General features: G+C 42.0%; 1 protein-coding gene across 1 annotated transcript; it reads right to left on the reverse strand.

Moving 5' to 3' along the window:
- Positions 1–16,623: 16,623 nt before the first annotated feature.
- Positions 16,624–20,368, reverse strand: LOC123398216 (programmed cell death protein 2-like). The gene is made up of 8 exons (XM_045092713.1): positions 20,284–20,368; positions 19,923–20,020; positions 19,723–19,813; positions 19,491–19,645; positions 19,342–19,409; positions 18,474–18,588; positions 17,786–17,972; positions 16,624–16,789 (listed from the first exon to the last, which is right to left on the reverse strand). Exons 1-7 carry the CDS (start codon positions 20,300–20,302, stop codon positions 17,793–17,795), a joined length of 726 nt encoding a protein of 241 aa, XP_044948648.1. The 5' UTR covers positions 20,303–20,368; the 3' UTR covers positions 16,624–16,789; positions 17,786–17,792.
- Between the last annotated feature and the right edge of the window lie 293 nt (positions 20,369–20,661).

Raw genomic sequence — 20,661 nt, forward strand, 5'->3', positions numbered from 1 at the left:
CTATTCTTGTTGAGTTTGTTGCTTATTTTGATGAAACTATGGATAGTATCGAGGGGTATTAGCCATGGAAGATTGAAAATATAGTAACCCAACATCAACATAAGTAGAATTTAAGTTTGCTACAGTACCTAAGGAAGTGGTGGTTTGCTTTCTTATACTAATGTTATCACGAGATTCTGTTTAAGTTTCGTGTTGTGAAGTTTTCAAGTTTTGGGTGAAGTTCTTATGGACAAAAAGATAAAGAGTGGCAAGAGCTCAAGCTTGGGGATGCCCAAGGCACCCCAAGATGATTCAAGGATGTCGTAAAAGCCTAAGCTTGGGGATGCCCCGGGAAGGCATCCCCTCTTTCGTCTTCAATCCATCGGTAACATTACTTGGGGCTATATTTTTATACACCACATGTTATGTGTTTTGCTTGGAGCGTATTGTATCATAGGAGTCTTTTATTTTTGTTGTGTCACAATCATCCTTGCTGCACACCTAGAGAGAGAGACATGCACTCACCGTGATTTTGTCGAGCTTCACTTATATCCTTTGGTAGACAATTCAGCTCACATGTGCTTCACTTATATCTTTTGAGCTAGTTGATTTTGCTCTATGTGCTTCACTTATATCTTTGAGAGCACGGAAGTGCGTGGCTTGGTAGTTAATCTATGCTATGAAAGCAGTCTCAAAAGGGGTAGTTATCCAAAGGGATATGAAAACTTCCATCTCCATGTGCATTGAATAGTTAGAGAAGTTTGATTCATCTCAATTAGTTTTGAGTTGTGTTTGCGGTAATATTTAAGTTATGATAGTATGGTGTTGTGGATCTAGAAATACTTGTGTTGAAGTTAGTGATTCCCGTAGCATGCACGTATGGTGAACCGCTGTGTGATGAAGTTTGAGCATGATTAGTCTATTGATTGTCATCCTTTGTGTGGCGGTCGGGATCGCGTGATGGTTTATACCTACCAACCCTTCCCCTAGGAGTATGCGTTGAATGCTTTGTTTTGATTACTACTAAAATTTTTGCAACAAGTATATGAGTTCTTCATGACTAATGTTGAGTCCATGGTTTAGATGCACTTTCACTTTCCACCATCACTATCTTCTTAGTGCCGTGCAACTTTCGCCGGTGCACAAAACCCACCATTAGCCTCCCTCAAAACAGCCACCATACCTACCTACTATGGCTTTTTCAAAATCATTCCGAGATATATTGCCATGCAACTACCACCATGACATGTGCCACCACTTCTACATTGCCATTGCATGATCGTAAGATAGCTAGCATGATGTTTCCATTGATATCTATGCCATGCTAGATCATTGTCACGGTACACTACCGAAGGCATTCCATATAGAGTCATCATTGCTCTAATTTTTGAGTTGTAAGTGTGATGATCATCACTGATGGAGCATTGTCCCATGTGAGGAAATAAAAAAGGTCAGCGAAGCCCATATACAAAAAGAGGCCAAAGATGCCCACCAAAAAAAAAGAGGCCAAAGAGCCCACAAAAAAAAAGAGAGAAAAAGAGAGAAGGGACAATGCTACTATCCTTCCACACTTGTGCTTATTAAGCACCATGATCTTCATGATTGAGAGTCTCTCGTTTTGTCACCACCATATAGCTAGTGGGAAAATTTCATTATATAACTTGGCTTGTTTATTCCAATGATAGGCTTCCTCAAATTTGCCTTAGGTCTTCGTGAGCAAGCAAGTTGGATGCACACCCACTAGTTTACTTTAAGAGCTTTCACTTACTCTTAGCTCTAGTGCATCATTTGTATGGCAATCCCTACTCATTCACATTGATATCTATTGGTGAGCATCTCCATAGCTCATTGATATGCCTAGTTAATGTGACTATCTTCTCCTTGTTTGTCTTGCAACCTCCACCATACTCCACACCACTTATAGTTCTAAAACCATGGCTCACGCTCATGTATTGCGTGAGAGTTGAAAAAGTTTGAGAAAGTAAAGGTGTGAAAACAATTACTTGGCCAATACCGGGGTTGTGCATGATTTAAATTCGTAGTGCAAGATGATAGAGCATAGCCAGACTATATGATTTTGAAGGGATAACTTTCTTTTGGCCTTGTTATTTTGAAAGTTCATGATTACCTTGCTAGTTTGCTTAAAGTATTATTGTCTCCACATCAATAGCAAACTATTGTTTTGAATCTAATGGATCTGAACATTCACGTCACATAAGAGGAGTTACAAAGGACATCTATGCTAGGTAGCATGAAAGCATCAAAAATTCATTCTTTATCACTTCCCTACTCGAGGACGAGAAGGAGTTAAGCTTGGGGATGCTTGATACGTCTGAAACGTATCTATAATTTTTGATGGTTTCATGCTGTTATCTTGTCAACTTGGGATGTTTTATATACCTTTTATATCTTTTTTGGGACTAACTTATTAATTCAGTGCCAAGTGCCAGTTCCCGTTTTTTCTGTGTTTTTGACTCTTTTCAGATCTGATTTTGGAACGGAGTCCAAACGGAATAAAATCCTTGAAATATTTTTTTTCCAGAACGGAAGAAGATCATGGGACTTGAGGGCCAAGGCAGGAGAGCCACAGGGGGCCCACAAGCCCTGTAGCCGCCACCAGGGGGGCGGCGGCTACTAGGCTTGTGGCCTCCCTGGAGCCCCCCCTGCCCTAGCTTCTTCGCCTATATATTCCCTAAAATCCAGATAAAAATCAGGGCATCCACGAAAACACTTTTCCGCCGCCGCAAGCTTCCGTTTCCGCGAGATCTCATCTGGAGACCCTTCTCGGTGCCCTGCCGGAGGGGACTTTGGAGTTGGAGGGCTTCTACATCAACATCATCGCCTCTCTAATGACTCGTGAGTAGTCCACTTCAGACCTATGGGTACGTAGTTAGTAGCTAGATGGCTTCTTCTCTCTCTTGGATCTTCAATACAAAGTTCTCCATGATCTTCATGGAGATCTATCCGATGTAATCCTCTTTGGCAGTGTGTTTGTCGAGATCCGATGAATTGTGGATTTGTGATCAGATTATCTATGAATTATATTTGAGTCTTTGTTAATTTCTTATATGCATGATTTGATATCCTTGTAAGTCTCTCCGAGTCTTGGGTTTTGTTTGGCCAACTAGATCTATGATTCTTGCAATGGGAGAAGTGCTTGGTTTTGGGTTCATACCGTGTGGTGACCTTTCCCAGTGACAGAAGGGGCAGCAAGGCACGCATCGTGTTATTGCCATCAAGGGTAACAAGATGGGCTTTTATCGTAGATATGAGATTGTCCATCTACATCATGTCATCTTGCTTAAGGCGTTACTCTGTTCTCATGAACTTAATACACTAGATGCATGCTGGATAGCGGTCGACGTGTGGAGTAATAGTAGTAGATGCAGAAAGTATCGGTCTACTTGTTTTGGACGTGATGCCTATAGATATAATCATTGCCTTAGATAACGTCACGACTTTGTGCGGTTCTATCAATTTCTCGACAGTAATTCGTTCACCCACCGTCTACTTGCTTTCATGAGAGAAGCCACTAGTGAACACTACGACCCCCGGATCTATTCACAACTATCGTTTCCGCTTTCACTTTTACTTTGCTTTGTTTCTTTTTGCTTTTAGTTCTCACTTTGCAAACAATCTATAAGGGATTGACAACCCCTTCATAGCGTTGGGTGCAAGCTCTTTGTGTTTGTGCAGGTACTTGTTACAATCCTTCACTGGATCAATACCTTGGTTCTCAAAACTGAGGGAAATACTTACCGCCGATGTGCTACATCACCCTTTCCGCTTCGAGGGAACACCAACGCAAGGCTCCAAGGCCACGGGGGAATCCTTTGCATATTTTCCAAGGAAGTCCCTAAAGGTGTAGCCGTAGCAGAAGGATTCCTGGTGTCGTTGCTGAGGAGTATCAAGACAAGAATAGTCTCCTGTCAACACGCTTGTTTCTGGCGCCGTTGGAAGGTCTTTTGTTGCAGTAGCAATGTTCGATGTGCCACCCTCCTTAGTCTTTTCTCGATTCGGCGGTATTGTTGGATTGAAGCGGCCCGGACCGACATTATTCGTACGCTTACGAAAGACTGGTTTCATCGCTTTACATGCAACCTCGTTGCATAAAGATGACTGCCAGGTGTCGGTTTCTTCAACTTTATTTAAATTGGTTTTGACCGAGGCGGTCCTTGGAGAGGTTAAATAGCAATTTGCACATCTCTGTTGTGGTTTTTGCGTAAGTAATATGCGATCTACTAGATACCAATAGCAGTCACGTAAAACATGCAACAACAAATTAGAGGATGTCTAACTTGTTTTTGCAGGGTATGCTTGTGATATGATATGGCCAATGACGTGATGTGATATATTGGATGTATGAGATGATCATGTTGTAATAGTTAATATCGACTTGCACGTCGATGGTACGACAACCGGCAGGAGCCATGGGGTTGTCTTTAAACTAACATTTGTGTTTGCAGATGCGTTTACTATATATTGCTAGGACGTAGCTTTAGTAGTAATAGCATAAGTAGCACGACAATCCCGATGGCGAAACGTTGATGGAGATCATGATGATGGAGATCATGGTGTGGCACCGGTGTCAAGAAGATCGTGCCGGTGCTTTGGTGATGGAGATCAAGAAGCACAAGATGATGGCCATATCATGTCATTTATGAATTGCATGTGATGTTAATCCTTTTATGCACCTTATTTTGCTTAGAATGACCGTAGCATTATGAGGTGATCTCTCACTAAAATTTCAAGACGAAACTGTGTTCTCCCCGACTGTGCACCGTTGCTACAGTTCGTCGTTTCGAGACACCACGTGATGATCGGGTGTGATAGACTCAACGTTCACATACAACGGGTGCAAAACAGTTGCACACGCGGAACACTCGGGTTAAGCTTGACGAGCCTAGCATGTGCATACATGGCCTCGGAACACATGAGACTGAAAGGTCGAGCATGAATCGTATAGTTGATATGATTAGCATAGGGATGTTTACCACTGAAACTATTCTCAACTCACGTGATGATCGGACTTGAGCTAGTGTAAGTGGGTCATGAACCACTCAAATGACTAGAGAGATGTATTTTTTGAGTGGGAGTTTAGCAAGTAATTTGATTAGTTAAACTCAAATTATCTTGAACATAGTCTAAGTCCACTTTGAAAATATTTGTGTTGTAGATCAATGGCTCACGTGACAGTCACCCTGAATTTTAATACGTTCCTAGAGAAAGCTAAGTTGAAAGATGATGGAAGCAACTTTAAGACTGGGCTCGTAATCTTAAGTTGCTCCTGCAAGCTGGGAAGAAGGATTATGTCCTTAATGCTGCTCTAGGAGATGAACCACCCGTCGCGGATGACCAAGATGTTAAGAACGCTTGGTTAGCACGCAAGGAGGACTACTCAGTAGTTCAATGTGCAGTCTTGTATGGCTCAGAGTAGGGAATTCAACGTCGCTTTGAGCGTCATGGAGCATTTGATATGTTCCAGGAGTTGAAGTTTATCTTTCAGAAGAACGCCCGGATCGATAGGTATGAGACCTCCGATAAATTCTATGCTTGCAAGTTGGAGGAGAATTCGTGTGTCAGTGAACATGTGGTCAAAATGTCTGGGTACTCAAACCGTCTAGCTGAGCTGGGGATTGAACTCCCTCAAGAGGCTATCACTGACAGAATTCTTCAATCACTTCCACCAAGCTACACGAGCTTTGTGTTGAACTATAACATGCAAGGGATGAACAAGTCATCCGGTGAGTTATTCACGATGCTGAAAGTCGCAGAGTCAAAACTCCGTAAAGAGCATCAAGTGTTGATGGTGAATAAGACCACTAGTTTCAAGAGAAACGGCAAAGGAAAGAAGGGTAATTCAAGGATGAGCGGCAAGCATGTTGCCAATCTGACGAAGAAACCCAAAGATGGACCTAAGCCTGAAACAGAGTGTTATTATTGCAAGGGTCTAGGTCAATGGAAGTGCAACTACCCCAAGTATCTGGCTGATAAGAAGGCGGGCAAGGAAAAATCAGGTATATTCGATATACATGTTATTGATGTGTACTTAACCAGCTCTCGTAGTAGTGCCTGGGTATTCGATACCGGTTATGTTGCTCATATTTGCAACTCGAAACAGGAACTGCGGAATAAGCAAAGGCTGGCGAAGGATGAAGTGACGATGCGTGTGGGAAATGGTTCCAAGGTTGATGCAATCAACGTCGACACAGTTTCACTTTAGTTACCATCAAGATTAGTTATGAACTTAAATAATTGTTATGCATGCGTTGAGCATGAACATTATATCTGGATCTTGTTTATTGCGAGACGGTTACTCGTTGAAGTCAGAGAATAATGGTTGTTCTATTTCTATGAGTAATATCTTTTATGGTCATGCACCCAATGTGAGAGGATTGTTCATATTGAATCTTGATAGCGATGATACACATATACATAACATTGAGACCAAAAGAGTTAGAGTTAACAATGATAGCGCCATGTTTTTATGGCACTGCCGCTTAGGTCATATTGGTGTAAAGCGCATGAAGAAACTCCATACCGATGGACTTTTGGAGTCACTTGACTTTGATTCACTTGACACGTGCGAACCATGCCTCATGGGCAAGATGACTAAGACTCCATTCTCCGGAACAATGGAGCGTGCAAGTGACTTGTTGAAAATCATACATACCGATGTGTGTGGTCCGATGAGTGCGGAGGCGCGCGACGGATATCGTTATTTTCTCACCTTCACTGACGATTTGAGTAGATATGATTTTGTCTACTCGATGAAGCACAAGTCTGAAACGTTTGAGAAGTTCAAGCAATTTCAGAGTGAAGTTGAAAATCATCGTAACAAGAAGATCAAGTTCCTACGGTCTGATCGTGGGGGTGAATATCTGATTTCGAGTTTGGTGCTCACTTAAGAGAATGTGGAATTATTTCACAGTTGACACCGCCTGAAACACCACAGCGTAATGGTGTGTCCGAACGTCATAATCGCACTTTATTAGAGATGGTGTGATCTATGATGTCTCTTACCAATTTGCCGTTATCGTTTTGGGGTTATGCATTAGAGACAGCTGCATTAACTTTAAATAGGGCACCATCAAAATTCGTTGATACGACACCATACGAACTGTGGTATGGCAAAAGACCAAATTTGTCGTTTCTTATAGTTTGGAGATGTGATGCTTATGTCAAAAAGCTTCAGCCTGAAAAGCTGGAACCCAAAGCGGAAAAGTGTGCCTTCATAGGTTACCCAAAAGAGACAGTTGGGTATACCTTCTATCTCAAATCCGAGGGCAAAGTGTTTGTTGCTAAAAATGGAGCTTTTCTTGAGAAGGAGATTCTCTCGAAAGAATTGAGTGGGAGGAAGATAGAACTCGATGAGGTTGTCGAACCTCTAATTCCTCTAGATGGTGGTGCAGGGCAAGGGGAAACCCGTGTTGCTGCGGCATCGGTTGAGGAGCAAGTTGATGATGATGATCATGAAACTTCGGATCAAGTTGCTATCGGACCTCGCAGGTCGACAAGATCATGTACTGCTCCTGAGTGGTACGGTAATCCTGTCTTAACGATTATGTTGTTGGACAACAATGAACCTGCGAATTATGAAGAAGCAATGGTGGGCCCGGATTCCAACAAATGGCTGGAGGCCATGAAGTCCGAGATAGGATCCATGTACGAGAACAAAGTGTGGACTTTGTAAGTACTACCTGAAGGCTGCAAGGCTATTCAGAACAAATGGATCTATAAGAAGAAGACAGACGCATACGGTAATGTGACCGTTTATAAAGCTCGACTTGTGGCAAAGGGTTTTTCACAAGTTCAAGGAGTTGACTACGATGAGACTTTCTCACCGGTAGCGATGCTTAAGTCTGTCCGAATCATGTTAGCAATAGCTGCCTTTTACGATTATGAAATCTGGCAGATGGATGTCAAAACGGCGTTCCTTAATGGTTTTCTTAAGGAAGAGTTGTATATGATGCAACCCGAAGGTTTTGTCGATCCAAAGAATGCTAACAAAGTATGCAAACTCCAGCGATCCATTTATGGACTGGTGCAAGCATCTCGGAGTTGGAATAAGCGCTTTGATAAGGTGATCAAAGCGTTTGGGTTTATACAAGTGGTTGGAGAATCTTGTATTTACAGGAAAGTGAGTGGGAGCTCTGTGGCGTTTCTAATATTATATGTGGATGACATATTTCTGATTGGAAACAACGTGGAGCTTTTGGAGAGCATAAAGGATTACTTAAATAAAAGTTTCTCTATGAAGGACCTAGGAGAATCTGATTACATTCTAGGCATTAAGATCTATAAGGATAGATCAAGACGCGTGATATGACTTTCACAAAGCACATACCTTGATAAAGTTTTGAAGAAGTTCAAAATGGATCAGTCCAAGAAAGGTTTCTTGCCAGTATTACAAGGTATAAAATTGAGTAAGACTCAGTGCCTAGCAACTACCGGAAGATGGAGAACAAATGAGTTTCATCCCCTACGCTTCAGCCATAGGTTCTATCATGTATGCAATGTTGTGCACTAGACCAGACATCAGCTTGGCCATAAGTATGGCAGGCAGGTTTCAGAGTAATCCAGGAGTGGATCACTGGACGACGGTCAAGAATATTCTTAAGTACCTGAAAAGGACTAAGGAAATGTTTCTCGTTTATGGAGGTGACAAAGAGCTCGTCGTAAAGGGTTACGTCGACACAAGTTTTGACACCGATCCGGATGACTCTAAGTCGCAAACCGGATACGTATTTATTCTTAATGGGGGTGCAGTAAGCTGGTGCAGTTCCAAGCAGAGCGTCGTAGCAGATTCTACATGTGAAGCGGAGTACATGGCTTCCTCAGAGGCTGCAAAGGAGGGTGTGTGGATGAAGCAGTTCATGACATATCTTGGAGTTGTGCCGAGCGCACTAGATCCATTAACTCTGTTATGTGACAACACTGGTGTCATTGCCTTAGCAAAGGAACCAAGGTTTCACAAGAAGACCAGACACATCAAACGACGCTTCAACCTCATCCACGACTATGTCGAAGGAGAGGACGTGAATATTTGCAAAGTGCACACGGATCTGAATGTAGCACACCCGCTGACTAAACCTCTTCCACGGGCAAAACATGATCAAACAACAGAACTGTATGTGTGTTTGATTTATTACAATGTAAATCGCATGGCGATGTGAGGACTAGATTATTGACTCTAGTGCAAGTGGGAGACTGTTGGAAATATGCCCTAGAGGCAATGATAAATAGTTATTATTATATTTTCTGTTTAAAGATAATCGTTTATTATCCATGCTATAATTGTATTGAATGAAAACATAGATACATGTGTGGATACATAGACACAACAATCTCCCTAGCAAGCCTCTAGTTGGCTAGCCAGTTGATCAATGACAGTCAAAGTTTTCTGACTATGTGCAAGTGTTGTCACTTGATAACTGGATCACATCATTAGGAGAATCATGTGATGGACTAGACCCAAACTATGAACGTAGCATATTGATCGTGTTGTTTTATTGCTATTGTTTTCTGCGTGTCAAGTATTTGTTCCTATGACCATGAGATCATATAACTCACTAGCACCGGAGGAACGCCTTGTGTGCATCAAACGTCACAACGTAACTGGGAGACTATAAAGGTGCTCTACACGTATCTCCGAAGGTGTCCATTGAGTTAGTATGGATCAAGACTAGGATTTGTCACTCCATGTGACAGAGAGGTATCTCGAGGCTCACTCGGTAATACAACATCACACACAAGCCTTGCAAGCAATGTGACTAAGTGTCAGTCACTGGATCTTGTATTATGGAATGAGTAAAGAGACTTGCCAGTAATGAGATTGAAATAGGTATACGGATACCGACGATCGAATCTCGGGCAAGTAACATACCGAAGGACAAAGGGAATGACATACGGGATTATATGAATCCTTGACACTGAGGTTCAACCGATAAGATCTTCGGAGAATATGTAGGATCCAATATGGGTATCCAGATCCCACTATTGGATATTGACCGAGGAGTACCTCGGGGCATGTCTACATAGTTCTCGAACCCGCAGGGTCTGCACACTTAAGGTTCGGCGATGTTTTAGTATAGTTGAGTTATATGTGTGGTTACCGAATCTTGTTCGGAGTCCTGGATGAGATCACAGCGTCACGAGGGTTTCCGGAATGGTCAGGAAACGAAGATTGATATATAGTATGACTTCATTTGGTTATCGGAAGGTTTTCGGGTATTACCGGGATTGTATCGGGAGTGACGAATGGGTTCCGGAAGTTCACCGGGAGGGGGGTAACCCACCCGGGGGAAGCCCAATGGCCCTAGGGGTGGCGCACCAGCTCTTAGTAGGCTGGTGGGACAACCCAAGAGGGCCTATGCGCCATGAAAGAAAAAACAAAGAAAAAGGAAAAAAAAAGAGGTGGGAAGGAAGAGAAGGACTCCACTTTCCAATCCTAGTTGGACTAGGATTGGAGTACGACTCCTCCTTTCCCTTGGCCGGCGCACCCTTGAGGGATTAGCCCTCAAGGCAAGCCTCCTCGCCCTCCCTCCTATATATAGTGGTGATTTAGGGCTGATTTGAGACAACTTTTGCCACGTGCAACTCAGATCTAGACACCATAGTTTTACCTCTAGATCGTATTTCTGCAGAGCTCGGGCGGAGCCCTGCAGGAGTAGATCCTTCACCACCACCGGAGCGCCGTCACGCTGCTGGAGAACTCATCTACTTCTCCGTCTTGCTTGCTGGATCAAGAAGGCCGAGATCATCGTCGAGTTGTATGTGTGATGAACACGGAGGTGCCGTCCATTCGGCACTAGATCGGAACAGATCGTGGGACGGATCGCGGGACGGTTCGTGGGACGGTTCGCGGGGCGGATCTAGGGACGTGAGGACGTTCCACTACATCAACCGCGTTTCTTAACGCTTCCTGTTGTGCGATCTACAAGGATACGTAGATCCAAATCTCCTCTCGTAGATGGACATCACCATGATAGGTCTTCGTGTGCGTAGGAATTTTTTTGTTTCCCATGCAACGTTCCCAACAATAATCTAGGTAGAAATAATCTTGCTCAATAAATGAAAGGTATTGACATAAGCAATACATGCACCAGTTTTGTTATAGAAACAGAATTGAGAACAACGAGGTGGTGAAACATAGAGCAAACATTGTAGCACAAAGTTTCACGCACATACCCAACTATTCTCCGATGGTGGATTCTCTTTCCGATAAGTTATATCATTGGCATTACAAATTCATCTATCGATGTAGTTGATAGATGTAGTGATTACATATCTATGTGGATCACTAGATTCACATATAGATGTTTCTCGGTGGAATCTCACTTTTGAATAGAAATGCACAACACAAAATACATTGTGTAAAATCAATAAGTCACCATATGGCTTATTATTGTTGGTACATTCGGTAAAACCGACATAGTGAGTTCCTTACCCACAAGGATTATTCCTACACATATGATTACCCATACATGTTAAGCATGCGTGATCATCTAAATGGCGGAATTTGAGATGAAGAATTTGAGTAAAACTTCGAACACCTTCACTCATACATTATGGTACACCATGTTGTCTATATACATATTATATTGAAGAAATTGATTGTGGACAAGTGTTATCCATACATTATTTGCATGGTGGTTCATTCTCTAGACATAGAGAAAGATTCCTTGACCATGTGAAGATGGAAATGTGATGTTGGGGCCTTAGGTTTGATATCATAGTGCATGCATTGGATCCACGAAATATAATTGGTTGAGACTCAAGATGCGGTCCTATCCTTATTTTGGCTCCAGGGTCTTGACAGGAATAAAAGCGCATCTCATTTTTTTGATATCATTGCAAGTACATGTAAAGAAGAGATAAGTATATGAAATTGAATTACACTCGCTACAAGCTACATAATGATCATCTCAATACAATAATACAATCAATCACCAGACAAAAAAGCAAAGTTCGACTACGTATAAAATCAAACAATAAAAGCACCATCCATCCTTGCCAATCTTAGACTGCCGGCCTAGAACCCATCCTAGATCATGCTAGGTATGATAGCCATCTCGTGAGGGTCTTCCAAACAGACCTCATGGCTACATCCACCAACCATTATCTTAAAGATAATGTTGCTTGTATTGCTCGGATACAAACATGTTGCCTAATAAGCAATATCGTTATATTGCATATCTTACAAGTCAAATTATGCGACTCATTTGTTCACCAAGTTTCTACCAACTTCTACATTCCAGAAATATGTTCATGGAATTGGCATGATGCGGCTTCGGAATTTCCAAGAATCACACAGAGTGTCTTCATGAATTGTTCGTCTTCAAAGCATTATATTATACTATTTTTTCCTTCATCGGTTTTACTTTATTGGTTTTTATAAAGGTTTTTAATGAGGTAATATCAACATGAGGTCATATGTCATATTTTTTCCTCACCAGGTTTTTAGAAAAATATGTACGACATATTTATTGTCCTCTAAACTCTATGAGTCTTCTTGTATTGAGTTAAAAGAGGCGATGACCATTATATGTTGCATCATTTTCTCATTATTTTTCCGTTGGGTTTGCACGCGTTTTAGCAACATATCAAAATCAGATATCCTTAAATTTTCCCAGGAGATTTTGGAGGAGTTTTCAAGATAATAATACTCACACTAAAAGGAAAAACGAACCTTTATAAGGAGAACAGACGTTTGGCTCCCGGGAGCCATGGAGGCCGAAATTTTTGAAAAAATAAAAATTCGGAAAATTTGATTTCAAAAAATCTGAAAAAAAATTTGTACAACTAAACAAGTGTGTAATCCGTGTGTTTGTAAAATTTTAGACCAAAATATTTCGAGACGCGGCCTGTATAAAAAGACAATTTATGGTGTGGAAAGATGAATAGTGTTATGTGTTAAAAAGCTTCAGATTTGTCTGTTTTGCATAGCCCTCATTTCAACGTATTCAGTTCTGAAAATTTACACACTTTTTATTATACCTTCATCTGTCTATGTATTTTTATAGAATTTTCTGAAATTTTAAAATACGAATTTCCATGAAATTTGAAGTTTGAATTTAAAGGCCTCCATGAAGCTCGGCCTCCAAAAGCATTTTCTGCTTTATAAGAACCTTTATAAGATAAACATATTTAATTAATCCTGTTAATCCATGTTTATCCTAACAAAGACGGCTGCCTCATATCTCTTCAGACGCACACCTTACAGGGCTATATACATGTAAACCCATCATCAATAAAAACAACTATTTAATTTTTACATATGTGTCTTGTCTCTTGTTTCCTGAAACAAATTCTTCCACCAGCGCTAATGTAGAAGACGGAAGATCCATATTCATCGGATAAAGCATGACCATGGCTGGGTGACAGAGCATGAGGCAAAAGAGAAAATCCTTCACGACCACTTCTGTGAGGTCATGGGCAGGGGTGATGCAAGCGCTAAGGACTTCAACTGGGACGAGCTCAACATCGTCTCACATGATCTACATGAGTTGAGGGCGGCTATCACGGAGGATGAGGTCATGAATGCCATCAATGAAATGCCGAGCGACAAGGCACCAGGGTCGGATGGATTCACTGGCATGTTTTTCAAGAATTGTTGGGGCATCATAAAAGGATACATCATGAGGGTCATCCACCTCTTCGACTGCCTCCATATGTCAAACCTGCATTGGCTCAATTCCGCCAACGTGATCGTATTGCCCAAGAAGGAAGGGGCGGAGGGCGTCTCTAACTTCGGCCAATTAGCTTAATCCATGCCATCGCCAAGATTATTGCAAAAGTCCTCTCCATTTGTCTTAGCCCATGCATGAAATACCTTGTTTCTAATGACCGAAGCGCCTTTATCAAGGGGAGAAGTATCCACGATAATTTCATGTACGTCAGGAGTTCTGCGAGAGGGCTGCACAGATGCAAAACACGAGCGCTACTATTCAAGTTGGACATCCGGAAAGCGTTTGACACAATCAAGTGGGAGTTCATCCTTGATCTGCTCCAAAGAAAGGGGTTCCCGACCAAGGTCCATGATTGGATCACGCTCCTCTGCACTTCCTCTTCGCGGATCCTCTTGCGATCAAGGTCCGGGATCGGATCGTCGCGCTCCTCTGCACTTCCTCTTTGCAGATCCTCTTGAACGGGGTGCCTGGACCGCTGATCAAACATGGTCGGGGCCTCTGTCAGGGCGACCCGCTATCGCCTCTCCTTTTTGTGATTGCAATTGACATTGTGCATCAGATCCTGGAGCTCGCAACGAGGAACGACCTCTTTCACAAGATTCGTTGCAGGAGGGCCATGGTGAGAACATTCCTTTACGCGGACGATGAGGCCGTGTTTATAGCTCCTATCAAAGGATATTGACAACCTGACGACCATTCCGAAGGGATTTAGGGAGGTGACCGGCATGTGCACCAACTTCCAAAAGAGCTCAGTTGTGCCCATCCGCTGCGGTCGCGTCCGCTTGGCCCATATCCTGTAGAGTTTGCGTGTGGCTAGGACCTCCTTCCCGATGAGATACCTAGGCCTTCCGCTATCGATCTGGCGTCTCAAGAGGGTGGATCTTTAATACTTGGAGGACAAGGCCACCAGTAAGTTGGTTACATGGGAGGGAGAAAACATTACTGCTATTGGCTGCACGGCCCTTGTCAGGTCCATGACCACCTCCCACGTGATATACTTTGTCACGCCATTGGTCGCCCCTGCTGGCACGCTGTAAAGCGTCGACAAGCTCCAACAGGCATTCCTTTGGTCCAATACGGACAAGACCATCGGGGCTAAGTATAAGGTCAACGGGGAGATGGTTTGTCGACCGACTTGATACGGAGGCCTTGGGGTGCTGAACACTAACAAATTTGCTAGGGCTTTGAGACTGCGCTGGCCTTGGTTCGAGTGGAAGAAACCAAGCAAGATGTGGGTGGACATAGAAAACCCATGCGACGAGGCTGATCTTGACTTCTTCTATGCGTCCACCACCATCACTATGGGAAATGGGGCCCGAACGCCTTTCCAAGATTCCTCATGGTTATTAGGACGCAATCCCAAGGAGATTGCGCCACTCATCTATGAAGCATCCTCGAGGAAAATTTGGATGTTGCGGGAGGCTACTAATGACAATGCTTGGATCCTAAAAATAAGGCCCGACATTGTGGTCTCCGCAGACCACATAAGGGAATTCTTTACCCTCTGGATGCTTCTGCATGACGTCAGTCTTGACGAACATACCGAGGATGATATCATTTGGAAGCACACGACTGATGAGCAATATTCGGCCTCCTCGGCTTATAAGGCGCAATACTTAGGCATGCTTTATTCTCCCATCCAGCAAATGGTGTGGAAGGCGTGGGCACCACCAAAGGTCAAGTTCTTTGCTTGGCTAGCCATTCAAGACCGGATCTGAACGGAGGATCGATTAGAGAAGCGTGGGTGGCAAAATTATGGTCTTTGCCCTCTATGTGGGAGGGAGCAAGAAACAAGGGCTCACCTATTCTTCAAGTGCCGCTTCACCGAAAGACTTTGGAGGCTAGTCATTGACAGGCTGGGCCTCGACCATATGGACCCTTCTGCTTGGCACTCGAAACCCTTCGTCAAGGAGTGGTCGGTAAACATGTCCGGCGTCGGTGTCCCCAATAAAAAAGGCAATGGCCTCTCTCACCATGCTGGTTTCATGGACCACCCGAAATGAGAGTAACGCACGCATCTTTCGTCACAAGAGCACGCCACCACCAATCCTTCTCAAAAACATGATCGACGAGGCTAGACTATGGGTAACGGCAGGAGCTAAGAGGCTAGGAGAAATTTTAATATGTGAGTAATTGCCATGTGACGTGTAATGTGGGTTATAAACGGACAAACTCTATTCCCCTCTTAATCAATTGATGAGGCAAATCTTTTGTCTCTGTTTTTTTTTTAAAGCTATGAACGGGCATGGACGACGACAAGATGTGGAAGCTTCTCTATCTGACCTGAATTGAGCTTAAAAGGTCGTGGCGCCGACTACAAAGGACGCAGTTGGGGCTGAAATTTCTCTCCCATCAAGGATAAAGAATACTGCAAAAGGAGGACAAAATCCGAAGGAAATGGGCTCACAGATTCAAGATCCCACAAGAAGAAGAAAAAAATGAGACAACCAATTTTAAGGATCTATTCGGGCTGGGTTTAGGGATCTATTCGAGCCGGATCTACAGGCTCTATCCCACAAGACGCCGGTTATTTTAGACAGGTTTGCAGAACTCGCTAGAGATGCTCTTATGGTGGGTGGGCGCATAGTAAAGCTATTCCTGAGTCGACTGTTTTGTCTGGACTCTAGAGATTCCTTGCAGACACAAGTGGTTCGGCTCGCACCAGGACCTCAAGGTAGAGGATGACATGGTAACCACCTCGTGTAGGCTGATCACAAATCAAAGATTTATGTTGATAGAGGTTTATCTCTTCAGGGTGACTGGGTATGTCACGGCGGTCAAGGAAGTGCGCTGGGGCTTCAACTGTAGTGTACCTAGAACTCACAGACGAAGTTCATGCATGCGATGGACCACGGGTTGGCCGAAGGTCAAGTTTACCCATGCCATTATGTCATGATTATGAACGATATTAAGCACTGAAGATCCAAGAAGCACAAAACATGGGACTAAAAATTTATATGGCTGTGCAGTCATGCAGATAATCGTCCACATCAGGCAACAAAATAGAGGTTTCAGATAAGTATAAAATCCAGGTATATGACAGTTACAAAAGTTTCACTGCCTTTTATTCTGAACATCCTTCCAAGATTCATCTCTTCATGAAATTAAGCACTAAGGACCTGGCAACAAAAGTAAAAACATAATGTGAATGGTCTCCCAATAACCAGTGAAAAAACATGCTGTCAATGGTGCATGAAAGGTTTCGCCTGAATAAGAGATTCCTGAGTACTGACCACCACAGAAACCAACCAGAAGTTTCCAATTATAAGACAAAGCAAAGACCAGTGAGCCACATACTCCATGGAAAACTTTAAAGAGGATCCTTTCCTTAAAACTAGTCATCCTTTACAATTGAATAGTCACAAGGTAAATACAACGTGAGCCTAGTCAACACATATATATAACTACATATAAAGTGTATTATTTTGTTTTAAAGAGTAGACATAATAAACAAATTCAACCTTACCAAACACAGGAAAACCAACCCAGATTTTATTCATCACACCCAGGTAGCATGAAAACAGTTCCACAAATCAGTAACAATAGTTACGGCCAATTTCAGAAAGAAAAAGAAGAGTAACAGTTCTTTAGGCATAATTTCAGAAAGAGCAAAAGAGAGCAACATTTCACAAAAACAAGTTATGAAGATCTTTATCATGAAGTTGAAAAATGAGGCAAATAAAAGACGCGGCTATTTTGACCTGAGCTCAAATGAGCCTGCCTGAGCAATAAAATCATAAAAAAATCAAAACAAATTAAAAAATCCGATTTATTTTTTTGTGAGAAACATTGATAAAATTTCAAGTGCTTGCAAAATTTCATCATGAAAAGACATTTGTGGTAGTCGCGGCAAAAAAACAAAATCAACGCTTCAAATATGCTTTTTTGAAAGCATTTTGAAGTACTGATTTTTTTTTTGCTGCGGCTTTCACGAATGTCATATTAAAGTGAAAATTTGCTGGCCCTTACAACATTTGTTAAAGTTTATCAGAAAAAATCTTATATCTTTAACTTTTTCTATTTCTTTCGAATTTACTGTTCACCCAAGCTCATTTGAACTCGGGAGCAGAAGGATACTTTCGGCAGATAAAGATTTACTCAGAAATACTACAAACCTGCTGGCTAAGGAATACTGCGGCATGTTCTTCTTGTAGGCGGAGAAAACTGAACTCGTACAAATTCTTCCTTGTAGCTAACACTTTCATCACATGACTCTCGACATGTGTACACAACTATTGTTGCCCAATCAACAGGATCTCGTTCATTTTCAACACGGAAGTAATGGAGCAGTTGAGCCATTAGCTGCAAGTACATGTAATGGAAATAAATATAAGTGGAATGGAGCAAAACCAAAAACAAAATATAGCTATGCAATCATTTCTTGTCAAAAGAGAAGCAAATATGCCCTACAAAGAGAAGAACATTGTGTTCAACATGGTCAACATGGATATTTACGAACTTTCTACTCACTTCCCTACAGTAATAATCAAATATGTTATCATATTACATTTTCCTTATATAGAAGAAACTATTCAGGAAATGTTTTTTTAACAAACTTAGATACAACCATGTAACTTGCTTATATACAATTTCCTCAGATACAAGCACGTAACTTGCTTCAAATTGCCACATTGCCATGTTTTAGAATTACATCACCAAAGACAGTAATAATATGCTTTGAGTAACACATGCATCACATAAACAGTAAGGTACTCATCAGATACGCATATCAACAAGTCTTTTTTTTTTTTTGACAGAAAATAATAAACTGGAATAGTTCATAGAAACTGAAAGCTGTCCAACCTGAAATTCATAGCGAAGTTGCCCATTACAATATATGCACAAAGGGATATCATCAAATGTCAGAGACCCGGTTGATACCGCCCAAAGAGGTTCCGAATCTTCTTTCGCACAATACCTGCATGACAAAATAATTAAAATTATGGCTAACTTTCTTTTGCAAGGGTGCTGATCAACCTAAGCGTTGCCAGATCTAAGCAAGAGTTTTGGATGAATGTTAAATGATAAACTAATCAAAATTAGAGATGTAAAATCTAATCAAGTAGAACACATGCTTTGGCTGACCACACCACGCGTCCAATGTGTCACAAGACATAACACTAGTGGCGAAGCTTGACTTTATGAAGAGCTAATATATGACTTTATTAGTACCTCTTGGATCACAAAAATAAATTATGAAAAAATAAATTGAAATGGTAGCTCCGCAAGTGTGTAGCACCTCGTCATGGCCAAGGAGACACAAGCCACTAGTGGAATAAAGATATGCATGGGAGGTGTGGATATTGATAAAATAAGATTTTACATTGTTGTGGACTGAGATTTTTAACGTTGCAACAGTTTATTTTGTTTTTGTTGCAAAGCCGCAGAAATGCATTGCCGTTGCAAAGACACAAGCCACGGAAGTGTAGTATAAACAATAACCAGAAGGCCCACTAAACCCTAATGATGACCAGAACACCAGCACCCACATAGTTTGCTTCAGTGTAGTGGAGGCAGTGCATCATGTGCAATAGCAGTCGTGGCACAAAAGTAAGACCTAACTCAAGTTTTCTCGATACAAAAGGGAAAACACAATTTAAGCAAACAAAATTCTAGACTTATTCACACTCAAACAAAAAAGACAGAAACAAAAGTTGATACTCATTCACACCTCAAGACTTGAGGCTGTCTTGAAAGACGGTCTATGAAAGATGCCCAGCGTGTATTGTCCTCATCATCCTGCACAAGTTGTGGTATTGTACTAAATAAATACTAGCATTTGATTACAGATATGGCAGCATAGGCCAGGACGAACAAAACCTCAAACTGATCCATGAATAACTGCATCATGGCATCTGGTTCGACTTCTCCTTCTACCACCATCAGTTCTGAATTATCCTTGACATAACAAGTCGGACATGATGACTCAGGTTCCTGATCCACCACATATTCAGGCCATGCATGGCCAGGAAATGCTGCAAATCGTCCAAACGGCAACAAATTAAAAGGGAGGTAAGACGAAGACCTAAATAACACTGAAATAGGCAACAACCTTTCCCTTCGACTGGTAGTTCAAACAACCTTTCCCTGCAACCTGGTATCTGAGAGCAATCGTTCTTGTGACTAGCATTCCAATGCAATTCCTGAATAACATTACAGAGAGAATCCCACCAAAACAGAGATATTTCAGTATTCAATCAGGAGAGGTAAACAGATAATGCTAAATAAATATGGTGAGAACCTGTTTGGTACCTGATGCTTACTAGAACAGTAGCTTGCTTCGCTACAGTGGCTGCACAAAATTTCACCTTTCCATGTACCACACCAATCACAAAGCCGAGCATGGTATGCTAACAGAGATATTTGAAAGACAAAATACACGACTGAGTGCCTTGCTTAACATACAGTACGCCAATTCAAAGACACAAGTAAATCGGTGCATAATTTGGAGACGAAGTTGTCAATAATATAACGGGAAACTTGTGCTATACAGTAGCATACTCAGTAGCTGTCTGCACAACTTTAAAAGCTAGTTTTGCAATGAAGTTGAAACAAGGAGAATTGCAGCTTCAACTGCACAAACATGTAAAACTAAAGCAAGCAAAGCTACCACCTGAACATTGTGATCCCATGCATCCCTTAGGTTCTTCAGCAGTATAAAATGCATTAATTCTCGGCAGCTGGCACCTGAAGACCTTCACACTGCAGGAGAATTCACCGCAAGCAATCAAGACATGAAATGTGAAACTTTGGGCTAACACACTAGGACAATCAACAGCTATGCATGCCACCAATACCTCCTTCTAGGATTTGCTGCCCTGTCCTTCACCTGCTCACGCTGGTCTAATTGTAAGCATGACATGGATGGACACATAAACACAAAAAATGTGCGATGGTAGGTCGTGTCCTTCCACCCATCTGGAGCGTAGAGCTGCACGTGTGAACAAATTTTGTTGGCAATCCTAGACATAAACAACCGGCTAAGTTAAGC

This window comes from Hordeum vulgare, chromosome 5H (genome assembly GCF_904849725.1).
Source record: "Hordeum vulgare subsp. vulgare chromosome 5H, MorexV3_pseudomolecules_assembly, whole genome shotgun sequence".
Classification (NCBI taxonomy): domain Eukaryota; kingdom Viridiplantae; phylum Streptophyta; class Magnoliopsida; order Poales; family Poaceae; genus Hordeum; species Hordeum vulgare.

Excerpts from the sequence above, each read along its gene's own strand:
- LOC123398216 (XM_045092713.1), bottom strand. Across the intron at positions 19,410-19,490 it reads TATTCATGGATCAGTTTGAG|GATGATGAGGACAATACACG; the intron begins GTTTTGTTCGTC and ends CAACTTGTGCAG. Across the intron at positions 18,589-19,341 it reads AGACAGCCTCAAGTCTTGAG|GTATTGTGCGAAAGAAGATT; the intron begins GTGTGAATGAGT and ends TTTGTCATGCAG.